The sequence below is a fragment of the Palaemon carinicauda genome, chromosome 12, assembly GCF_036898095.1.
Source record: "Palaemon carinicauda isolate YSFRI2023 chromosome 12, ASM3689809v2, whole genome shotgun sequence".
Lineage (NCBI taxonomy): Eukaryota > Metazoa > Arthropoda > Malacostraca > Decapoda > Palaemonidae > Palaemon > Palaemon carinicauda.
Genome location: NC_090736.1, coordinates 71,443,728 through 71,456,227, shown reverse-complemented (window position 1 = coordinate 71,456,227; position 12,500 = coordinate 71,443,728). Strand labels below are relative to the sequence as shown.

Below are 12,500 nucleotides of genomic sequence, written 5' to 3'. Positions count from 1 at the left end.
AATAATAATAATAATAATAATAATAATAATAATGATAATAATAATAATAATAATAATAATAATAATAATAATAATAATAATAATAATAATAATAATAATAATAATAATAATAACACGAATCCATCATTCAAACTTAAATAATTATTATGGAAATTATTAAAATTATCGTTATGTTTTGAAATTATTGTTAATAAAATTATTACAATATTACAATAACACCTGAATAAACAGATGTAGGTATATTTTTTCCTGCTGACAATGTGTTATCTTTCTCGTGATGATAATTAGCCACGATACTTGATACGATAACACCTGAATAAACAGATCTACGAATGTCTCCTCGTGACGATGAATGTTATCTTTCTCGTCAGCATCATAAGGTTTCGCATACGAAATTCTATCAAAACCTCGGCGACTCTCGCGTGAAGCAGTTGCATCTAATTCAGTGCTTCCAGCAAAAATCTGATCCTCATCGGAACCTAGAAGGAATCCTCCACACGGACGACGTTCACCTCCTCCCAACTTCTCTTATAAGACGTAAGTATCTACACAATTTTTAACCTCTTTCAAGCTGGAAAAGTATATATATATTATATATATATATATATATATATATATATATATATATATATATATATATATATATATATATATATATATATATATATATATATATATATATATATGACAATTATTTATTTTCAAAACGTGCCTTTTACCTTTCCCATGAATTATAAGTGAAGGCAGTGACATTAATGTGGATAGAGATGTCAACCACCCTCATAGCCCTTCGTCACAGGAACTAAGGGAGATAAATGAGGACTGCAATATTTTACTTCGATGGCCTGACTACGAAATGATGCCAACACAAGATGACTGGGCAGAAGTAAAGTCAAGCACTGAAGCTCTTCTGGAGGATCTTGAATCCGGTGAGCCTTTCCCCTCTTCCCGTCTCCTAATAGTGATGTTGCCTCCACCTCTTCTTCTACTGTCCCCTACCATGTTGGTGGTGGTAGGCGACAGCCTCCTACTTACTCGTAACATCAGAATGGTGAAGACTCTGCCGGACGTCCAAAGTTCCAGAACAACGTCTTCCGAATCTTCGACATACCCCTAAATGCGGTGAGTTACAGATGCATTATTAACTGTGTTTCGAGTCATAGACAATTAATTATAGAGACGATCAAGACGGCCTTAAATAAGTTTGACAGATTCTCGGGAAATATTTCCCTCACCTTGAAAATAGAGATAAGTAAAATGACTGACAACGGGACTTATATTTCTAACTTCTTTTACCTGCGAACAACACCTTTCATAGTCACCTTGGGGGAGGAGGATGAGTTCATTAATCACACTTTGGAAAATCTACCTGTCATGCTAGAGGAAAGAATGAATGCAGTTGAAGGATCCGGATGGAATATAAGGAAAATAGCAGTTATGGAGCTATTTGTCAGTCTTAGAGAATTGGGTAATATTGGTCACTTTACCCCATATCCTGCAGGTGTTGGAGGAGCCAAGAATATAATCAATATTAATAGCGGCTATAATTGCCTTATCACTTCCCTAATTGCATTTTTTATTATTACAGCCAAGCCAGAAATCCAGCTAGAGCATTTGCATAGAGATGTTAGGAATAAAATAGGGGGTGATATTAATATTAACTTTAACCCAACAGCAGGTATATCCTTGGAAAGCTTAAAGACTCTGGAGAAAGATAATGATATTAACATCTACATCTATGCCTTGAAGAAAATAGAGAAATCCAATAAAGTAAATAATAAAAAACATTACATCGTTTATTTAGCTAGGACAGGAGGGTACCCATCAGCCACTCATTTTGTTCCTCTCCTACTAATAAATGATGTTCACATTGCCCTTATTAGAAACCTGCTCACTTTCATGAAGTGTCTATGCAGTTATCATAGGCAAGTACGTCATAAGAGGGTTCAAAGTATATGCAAGAAATGCTCAACATTCTTTTCCTCGGATGACCTCTGTCACTTGCACACATCTTCCTGTCAAAGTATGACAACAGTGTCTTTCCCACCACGTGGCTCGTATAAAACCTTTAAAAACCCGGCTGCTTTACTTAAAAGGTCTCACATTGCTTTCATGGACCTCGAGGCGTATAACATATACACACCTGGAGATCAGAAAATAATTGCTAAACAAAAACCCTTTGCTTATGCGTATGTTATTGTTAATGGTAGAACATGCGAGTATGTAAGTCATAGAATCGGTCACGGGGAAGACTGCATCGATGTGATGCTGAATAATCTGACAAGTGACTGGAAGGATATTTGCGAGAGTTTGTCAAAATATCCCCTTCATATGACTGAGAAAAGCTTAAGGGATTTCAAAGAGGCTGTGGAGAGTGATGTATGTAAAGTTAAATTTAATGAGAATATACCCAAAAACCGGCATCATCTACATTATTTACAATATGATAATTATAAGAGTGCTCTATGTAATAAATGCAATCTTAACATTAAGGATGTCGTTCCAACCCTCCGAGTGTACTTACATAATTTGTCCTATGATTTACCCCTCATATTATAGCATGCCTCTCCTCAATTTAGATTTGATATCTTGAAGAATGACGGTTTAAAATTTTATCACGGCACTGTAGGCAGGATAAAATTCGTATATTCAGTCAATATAATAAGAGGCAGCATTTCCAATCTAGCTAAGAGTCATATTCGTAATAATGGCTCACTGCATATATCAAAACGATTGTTGGAAGGATATGCAGATGAAGTAAAGGATCTCGTACTTAAGACTGGCAAACAATTCTACCCTTATGATTATGTTACGGGGTATGACATCCTTCTTAAAGATGGTATCCCAACAAGAACTAAATTCAATAATAGGTTGACGAGTTCCTCAATTTCTGAAGATGATTACGAACATATCAAATCTGTATGGAAGGCTTTGCAATGTTGTAATCTCCTTGACTATACCTTATTATACTTACTAGTTGATGTTGCAATAATGTGTGATATTTTTATGGCATGGAGAGAAGCCTTATTTCCTTCTTTCCGCCTAGACTGCACATATTTCCTAACCTGTACTTCTCTCTCTCTGGAAGCTTTTCTCTGTAGAACACGAATAAAACTACCTCTCATCAGTGATGGAGTTGTATCAACTTATCACAGAAAATATTCGAGGAGGGTTCTGCAGTCTAATCCGTCGTCACGCAATCGCCGACAATATATCCATAAATCCTAACTTTAATCCTTCATTGACTAAATCACAATATATACTGTATGCAGATTTCACCTCTCTTTACCCAACCGTCATGGCTAAGTTCAGAATGCCACTTGATGATATTTCAGAGTTATCCCTCTCAGAATTGGATGCTTTCAGACAAAGGGATCTCTTGATGCGCATGACGATATTGGATATTTTATTCTATATGACACAGAGCATGTTGAAGATTCTGTGGCTGTGAGAACTGATGCCTTCCCCCTTGCCATGCAACATCTTAATATCACGAAGGATATGATCTCTAAATATTCTCAGGATCTCCTCAAGGAACTGAATATTAACATCCCCCGAAAAAATAGGAAGCTAGTGGGTGCACACCTCCCCATGAATAATAAATTAATATGCCTTCCCCTTTTGCAAACACTCATAAGGTTAGGGTTAAAGATTTTGACTATCAAAGGGGTGTATAAATTCAGACAGGAATACTACCTTCGTGAGTATATAGCAGGATGTGCGGCTATGCGCGCGAGGGAGACAGATTGTGATAAGAAATCAACTATAAAAGTTATGATGAACTCTCTCTTTGGGGTTACGATTAAAAATCAGTTAAACTACTCAACCAAGAGTGTAATCGTCGACAATGAAGACACACTCCTCCGAAATGTCTCTAAACATACATTCAAGTCTGTTGATGTCATCAGTGAGGATAGAGTAATTGTAAATCACACCATGACGAATATTACGGCAGATTCTCCCATATACATTGGTTTCTCTATCCTAGACTTATCAAAGAAGATTATGTATGACTTCTTTTATGATACCCTCGTAAGATTATACGGTGAAAAGATAAAGCTGCTTTACATGGATACTGATAGTTTCTTCTTTACTTTGGAAGTTGAAAATCTAGATGATGAATCAAAAGGCCCTTTAAAAGAATATTTTGACTTAAGTAACTTTCCCGAAGACCATCAATTACACGATGCAAGAGAGAAGGGGAGTCTTGGTCTCTTAAAGCTTGAGACTGCAAATGACCACATTACCGAATTTGTAGGTGTCAAGCCTAAATTATACTCTTACAAGACAATGAATAGCCGATCTAACACTCTTAAAGGTATTCAGCAGTCAATCCAACATTCTATAGAACATCAGCAATATAAGGATTCCATAGGGGGGAGTGATATATTGACAAAAGAAGGGTATAGCCTGCAAAATATTTAGGGGACTATGCGTTTAACCCGTAATCGTAAGATAGCCCTATCTCCTTACGAAGATAAGAGATATTACCTGACGCCATATGAATCTTACTCATACGGTCATCCAAAGGTTCGTAATGATATGGCTGGAAGGGTTAATGAACTTTCATGCCTCCCTCCGGCTATCACGTTCGGTGTGGACACCTCTCGCCCCTCCGTTCCTCCTCCTCCTCCTCCTCCTCCTCCTCCTGTTCCAAGACCTAATCCTACTCTTTCTTTGCAAAGATTTCGCAAGAAACCTATTATTATGAGACAAAGGAGTAAAAATAACAATGCACTAAGGAGGGTACGTAGTCAACATTCTCCTCCTCCTCCTCCTCCTCCTCCTCCTACACATTCTTCACCCTCTACATCCGGGATGGTATCATTACAGACAGGTGTCTCTCCAACAGGTTGCATCAAACGGAGAGGAATGCACAACAATATCAATTCACACAAGAAGAGAAGGGGTATACAGACTGGTAGGATAATTATCACATAGGTTGAAATTCCCGAGGAAAGCGAAGATTTCACCTCCTAACCACTACCCCCTGCTACGGCTGTATACCTCTCATTTTTTTTTCCTCTGATACCTTCCTTCTCACCCCTAACTCATGGTGAATACCACTGACTGTGACACTGACCTGATTCAAGTCTGTAAATGCATCTGTAACTCATTTGGTTTAAAAGAAAAATAGAATATCATCATCATCATCATCATCATTATAATTTCCATAATGTTTATAGTAGCTCACTCCCGAATAATGGAAACATTAAAAACACCTCGTGTAAACAGATTTAAATAAAGACAATTTTTTATATATTAGCATCCCACTTGAATGAAGGAAATAAAAAAACTTTGAAACTGTAAATAAATGTAAATAAGATTAAAAAAAAATATATAAATCCAGTGTTTCACTAAACTGAACACCCCCCCCCCTATAATATAATTTATAGATATGTATATATTGAATAGTTCCTCATTGGCATTCACACCTTCACAATGACAACTTCAAACTTCCCTAAAGACGTGACAAATATATTTTCTTCCCCATCCAGGATAATAATAGCTGGATATAGCAATTCAGGGAAAACACAGTTGACTCAAAAGATTATCGAAAAATGTCATGAAGTCTTTCACACTATCCTATACTGTGGAGTAGACGACCATCCCTTAGGGCGGCATACCGGGATTAAAAATAAATTTAGAATTAGTAGGGAGATCCTGAATCCTTTTGAATATACAGACAGTGCTGTAGGAGATTTGGGCATATTATTCATCCTTGATGATTGCTTTATAGAGGCGTGTGATAATAAATTTGTCACTCAAGCATTCACTGCAGGTCGACACTCAAACATTTCAGTAATATTTATAACTCAGAACGTATTCCACTCGGGTAAATTTAGCAGAAGTATAAGTCTGAATTGTTCTCATTATATATTAATGAAGAATAGGGATATTGGTCAGATCGAAATACTCGGACGTCAGTTGTATGGCAAGAGGAAGGGTCCTGACTTTACTGAAATATATAAAAGGGCTTTATCTCATAATAAGTATGGTTATTTATTAGTTGATCTGGGACCGAATACTCCAGAAGAATTGCAACTTCGTACTAACATAGTAGGGGAGACTGAGTATCAAGTCATTTTTCAATAGTGAGCAGAAGGCATAACTCGATTTTAAAAAGACTTTACGAAACTGAAAAGTCACCGAATAGCTACGGTGGTGTAGAGACATTGTTTAAAAATGCGAGAAAGGTGGATGAAAACATTACTAAGAGTATTGTTAGAGATTTTCTAGAAAGTCAGTCATCATATACCTTACATAAAATCACGCGGAAGAAGTTCATAAGGAGGAAAGTACTATCACCCAAGCCTAGAATTATAGCTGGTTGTGATCTCGCTGACATGTCGAGACTTGCGAGATACAACCATGGTTATAAATATCTTTTAATTGTTATTGATATATTTTCCCGCTATCTTCAAGTAGTACCCATAAAGAAGAAAAATGGCACTAGTGTGATGCAGGCACTCAAAACTGTCCTCGACAGTGACGATTTTAAGGGAGTGTCACGTCTGAACTCTGATGAGGGAGGGGAATTCTATAATAGATATGTCCGTCAATATCTTGATGGGAAAAAGATAAAATTGTATAGTGTATATTCAAGAGAGATAAAGTCTTCAATTGCTGAGCGGGTAATTAGAACATTGAAGAGTAAAATTTACAAACACTTAACTCATAATAATACACTCACTAATATAAATGTGTTAAATGACATTGTTACCAGTTATAATGATTCACCTCATCGCGGGTTAGGGGCTAATCAGACCCCCAATCAGATTCATGTACTAACCGCAAGAGAAGATGTGGAAAGGCAATTTGCGAGGATGTATATTAAGAATGACGAGACTAAAAAGACATTCAGTTTCACTCTCAGTGTTGGAAGGACTGTACGTGATGCCGATGAGAAAAGGAATGCTCCCTTCAGAAGTGGTTTCACAGTGCAGAATACTTATGAGATCTTCAGGATAAGAAGGATTGACAAAAGTCAGCAACCGACTGTCTATTATTTGGAGGATTTAAGTGGTGAAGAAATTCAAGGTGTGTTTTATAGAGAAGAATTAATCCCAACGACTCTACCTGAACTGTATGATATAATAGTGTTGAGGAGAAAAACGGTTGGTGGCAAAAGGAAGTATTTAGTTAAGTGGAGTGGATACCCAGACCACTTTAATTCATGGCTTGATGAAAGCCATATAATTCAAGTATGACGAGCTGTAAAAGGAGGGGTCTAATAGAAAAGAATAAGGAATTCATTATTTTTCTATCCCATTTACCCGCCAAACATACGTGTAAAATAATAGCTGTACTTGGAGGAAAATATATTAATACAATTTCCGAAATATTTCAGAATTTCTTGAAGAAGAATCTGACACAGGACGTGAATAATATCAGGAGATTAAAGAGATACAGGGAGGAAGTGCGGAAAGTTGCACTGAGGAAAACCCCAATACATAAGAAAAAGAAAATTCTCCAAAGTAGGAGAGGTGGAGCTATTCTGTCTGTATTATTACCACTAGCGGCAGGACTAATATCAAGTATCTTCAAATAAAGCTAATAATAAAAAAAAAGTCATGAGGGAATTGTATTTAATTCCAAGACTTACTTACGAGCGGATGATGGGAAAAAAGACATCTGATGACGGGGGACGAACTGATATTTCCAATGTGCGGGAAAAACCCGAAACTTTGAATGTATCATATCAGGCAAAGGTCAGAAATAGCAGCAATATCCCCTTGAAGACTATTGAACGTCGGAAGAGAAATAGGGATAGTCCGCAAAAAAATGGTTAAGACTACTATAGCGCCCAAGATAAGAGATGTGAGGAATGTCGTGCAGAATAATTCGTTTCCTCTCAGGACATACAAAATAAACAGCCAGAACCCCATTAGCAGGCCTTCGCTAGCTGAAATTATCCCCATGTATTTCACTCAGCAGAGAATACCTTATGTTATTAGTGTATTAAAGTACTTAGAAAGGTCCGTTAGCGTGAGATGGGATGATAATGGGGATCTCCTTTCACCGATTAATAAGTACAATATTTTAGATATGATACAAAAATTTGACGGTAAAAAAGTGGTTGAGGATGAATATCTGAATGACTATGAATATATAATAAAAACTGCTAATATACCTCACTGGATGATTAGAAACAAAGCTCTAATAAAGCAGCTAAAAACTGTCTATGAAATTAAAAAGGGAGGGGGTATACATCAAAGAAATCTCAAGAATAAATATCCCCATCAGGAAATTTCCTGGATTCCTTATTAACGAGGCGCGTGAAACGTGATATAACCTGTTCTATAAGGAGCGGAGGGTAGCACAGTAATCAGATGGAAGGAGTTATAACATGATAGTACATGTTAATTGAAGATAACAAGATGAGTATACACCTCGGTGAAGTTGTTTACAAGCGTAGCCTCAGGTAAGGTGGAACATGAAATATCACGTTGTTAGGGGGAGGAGGGGAGGGATTGATAAGCAAATCGTATATAAGTTGGGTGAAGGAGCATAGACAATCAAATGTTTTGAAGCTTTCTTGGAGATGGAAGGTAGTGGCACCTGCAAGGTAATATTTGCATCCTTGACCAGCCCTGTCTATAAGCAGCGAGGTATCTGCATAGTCACTGCCATAAAAGCGGTGGCATGTAAGAATTTTGGGGCTGTGAAGGATGTAGTGGAGGCATACCCCTATGCAGATGTGGCAGGGATGAGATATACAAAGCCTGGCACAAGTTACGCATGTCAAAGTGATAGGAGTGTGCCGGGTACGGCCATCTTGAACACACCCACGCTTGATTTGTATGTGGATAACCCAGTCGTGGCAACTTTAATAACTCAGTATGGTATAGGAGAGTCGATTGAGAATAACCCATATGCAAGGAATAGTGTTCAGTATTCCCAAGATTTACATCACGTGAACGGACTTCGCGAAGATACAGAAGAACGGAGATTACATCACTTCCACAGTGCATTAACAAATTTGAACGATAAGCTGAATGACCAGAAATTTGATAACGTTCAACATGTGCTTTTCCCATTAGGTATTGGCAGGAGAGGAAGAATTGATTCAAAATGGCTGGCCTACTATCTACCGAGTATATTCACCTTTAATCAAGAACTGGAAGGGAGGACTGTTTATATCGTCGCAGGTGAAAAGTTATTTTCTAGTCTGGATGAAAAACATAAAGGGGATATGGTTATATCCAATCTTCTGGGGCCATTAAGAAAATTAGAAATTGTAAATAATTTTGTTAAGGCTGATGAAGAAAATAGAGATACCTGTGGAGCTGACAGAGGAGACGTTGAATGTCGCTATTTGTCAATGTATTCGCATGCCTGACCATTTCTGTTTATTTTCAATCTATTTCTTTTCAAAAATAAAATGTTGTGAATAAAACTATTGAGTTTCAATTACATCCTCCTAAAAATGTATACTGCATGTATAGTTATAAATATGAACTCACTGAAATATCTCTCCTCAGTAGGGTAAGAAGATGTCTGGTGACCACACGCTTTATTTAACCAGTATAGGCTGCTTAGATGCATATCCAGATAACAAGCCTAGTAGATTTATTAACAGGATTGCTACACCGATAGTTTTGGGGGATGATTATGAGTATGAAGTGGGTCTCGTGTCTATCATGCACCCAATTCAGTACTACGCCATAAAGTCGAATGATACACAGTTTCATATCAAGGTGCATACACGATACCAGTCTGCTAATAATACTTTCACTGGTGAAAGTATGGTGGCACATACACATGCATATACGCCTAATATTAGTGTCATGGCAGGGGATATGAAGAAGTTGGTTAAGAATTTAAACGACGATTTGAATAAGGAATTAAAGGTTTATTTTAGTGATAGGTATTCAGCATTCAATAAACGTAGCACCATATTCAAATGCGATGACACTCAGAAAAAAATAACCATACAATATGTTAAGGGTGATTCATTCAGGAAGGGGGATGTGCAGACAATTCATATAACTTTCAGCAGTGAAGCATCCAATCTGCGGGGCTTCAGAGCTGATACAGAATATATAATCTATGGAAAAGGAGAGAAAAAAGAGGTTTCAAGCTATACATTTCCATCTGAAAATTGTGGAGTTGATTATATGTATATTTATTCGGATGTGATACAGCCGAGTTACTTTGCTGGCAGACTTGTAAATATTTTAGACTGTTTCCATATAGATAACGGCAAGAATAGAGGTATACATAACACATTATATAAACCTCTAAATACAAAGGTGTTGGATCAAATATCTATAATCATCACGGATCAGAATGGGAGAATCATAAGATTCGTTGAGAACTCTAGCGTGACCTGCATCCTCCATGTCAGGGTTAGGTGAATAAAATGATAAATACCGATGTACCTAGCATTAATTGACAATTGACCATCACAGGAGGCTGTACTACTGCAGATTTTTTTTTTGTCTTTTTACATTACTATTTCGGAGTAGATACGATCAAGATCATGAGACTGACCTTCATTCCACCATCAGAAGAGGAATTTAGGAGGCTTTTTCTTTCTTCACCCCTAAGAAGAGGTGGTGGGCTAGAAGATATTTCAATATTTTATCCGACTCGAAGACGGGGAGGAAGTGTGTTGTCAGCTATATCAGGGCTGGCTAGGAGGGTATTACCCTTTATATTCAAGGCTCTCAATCCTTCAGCTAAGGAATTTGGTAGGGCTGTAATGTCCGATATGATCACTGCGGAAAGACCATTAAAGGAATCTTTAAAAAAACATGGAGTTCAGGCATTGAAGTCAACAGGGTTAAGACTTCTAAAAGGTTCAGGAAAGAAAAGGAAGTCAAAAAAAAAGGAAGCAGTTTGAAAGTGATTCGTAAGACTAAGAAGGAGTTTGGAGGAACGCGGAGATTGCATAAGAATGATGTGTATAACCTTTTATATTCATTAGGACGTGGGACATCATAGGGTTTGTATCCTTTCTTTAATCTCATTTCATAACTAAGCAGAATTTTCAACTTCACATCATGGCTGGAATGACACCGAATACCCCAGGAAGTGGAAATAAGATTCCCGTATCCTCGTATATGGCAGGAATATCTGAATCATATCCAAATGTTAACAGGCAGCGACTAATTGAAAGTTCAATTAATTCTAAAGAGAGGGTAGACTTCATGCCCAGTAATGTGGGAATTAATCAGGTATTGTCTGATAGGTATATAGAATTTCGTGTGAATGGGGTGGTCGGTTCCTTTCTTGATTTATCGAGTATAACATTAGAATTATTCATTCGTATCACTAGAAATGGTGTCAATTTAACAGCGGCACAAAATGTGGGAGTAGTAAACGGGGTGAGTAATACATTATTCAAGTCCGTATCCGTCTTTCTGAATGAAAAGATGGTCGAGTCATGTCCTTTATACAATTATTTATCATATATGAAGATGTTGATGAATGTGAAGCCGGACTCACTCGAGAATATAGCGAGGTGTGGATATTTCTATGATGATTATTGTGAAGAGCACGGGATTACGAGGCAATATACTGATGATACATTTAAGGAGGGGGAGCGTTTGGAAGTTAAGCAGATGCCCAAGCTTAAAATCTATGGAATTAACACATACTTCCCACTATTACTAGATTTAGCAACTATTGACATGTATATAATGGATTCTGTCAATCTGAGAATTCGATTAGAGTTAGCGAATGATATTTGGGTTATGAACACGGATAAGGAGGGACATTTAAATAATCTGACAATACAGCAATCGAAGTTATGGATAGATCGTGTCACTCCTCATTATAACGCAATGGCTGCGTTGAATTAGTCATTATTATCAAAGCCTATACAATACATATTCAGTAAGTCTCTTTATAAGACATACATTTTTGGGATTAATGAATCATCAATAATGATAGATGAACCTTTTGGTTCATGCATTCCAGACAAGATGACACTAGCACTAATTGATATGAGACATTTTTCAGGGGATTATACAAGAAACCCATTATTCTTCCACCATGCAAATGTAAATAATATACATATCACCATTAACGGAAGTACCGTATATGATATAAACGCAGCATTCCCAGAGAGAGTTGTGTAGGCGTATCATGAATCTTGGAAGGCTATTGGCATAGATGATGAGAATATTATATCCTTGGATAGTTTTACGGAGGGGAGAACCATTTTTAATTTTAATTTCGTACATGAGGATATGAAAGAAGCTCTACCAGTAGAGAGATCAGCCAGTATGCGAATCATTTTAAAATTGACTACAGCAGTAACGACACCCCATCTCATTATGCTTTTTGGAGATACTACGGGTATTTTATCGATTGATGCGGACAGGATTATTCATTGTGATGTGAGGGGTTAGGACTGATGGATACTAGAGAGCTGGATAGAGCTCGAAGGGGGAGGGTGGGGAAATTAGTGAATTACGTAAGCATATTTTGTTCTGATTATGTAGGAGGTATAAGGTTGAGGTCATACAGGGAGGAAGCTATCACCTTCA

At 37.2% G+C, this 12,500-nt stretch overlaps 2 protein-coding genes and 1 pseudogene across 2 annotated transcripts; all 3 read left to right on the top strand.

Annotated features, from left to right (window-relative positions):
* Positions 1-856: 856 nt before the first annotated feature.
* On the top strand, positions 857-4,425 carry LOC137650889 (uncharacterized). Its single transcript, XM_068384036.1, has 4 exons — positions 857-929; positions 1,178-2,467; positions 2,687-2,919; positions 3,367-4,425. Exons 1-4 carry the CDS (start codon positions 857-859, stop codon positions 4,423-4,425), a joined length of 2,655 nt encoding a protein of 884 aa, XP_068240137.1.
* A 1,922-nt stretch (positions 4,426-6,347) lies between these two features.
* On the top strand, positions 6,348-7,552 carry LOC137650888 (uncharacterized). Its single transcript, XM_068384035.1, has 2 exons — positions 6,348-7,205; positions 7,352-7,552. Exons 1-2 carry the CDS (start codon positions 6,348-6,350, stop codon positions 7,550-7,552), a joined length of 1,059 nt encoding a protein of 352 aa, XP_068240136.1.
* A 3,414-nt stretch (positions 7,553-10,966) lies between these two features.
* Positions 10,967-12,362, top strand: LOC137650575 (uncharacterized; annotated as a pseudogene).
* The last annotated feature ends 138 nt before the right edge of the window (positions 12,363-12,500 follow it).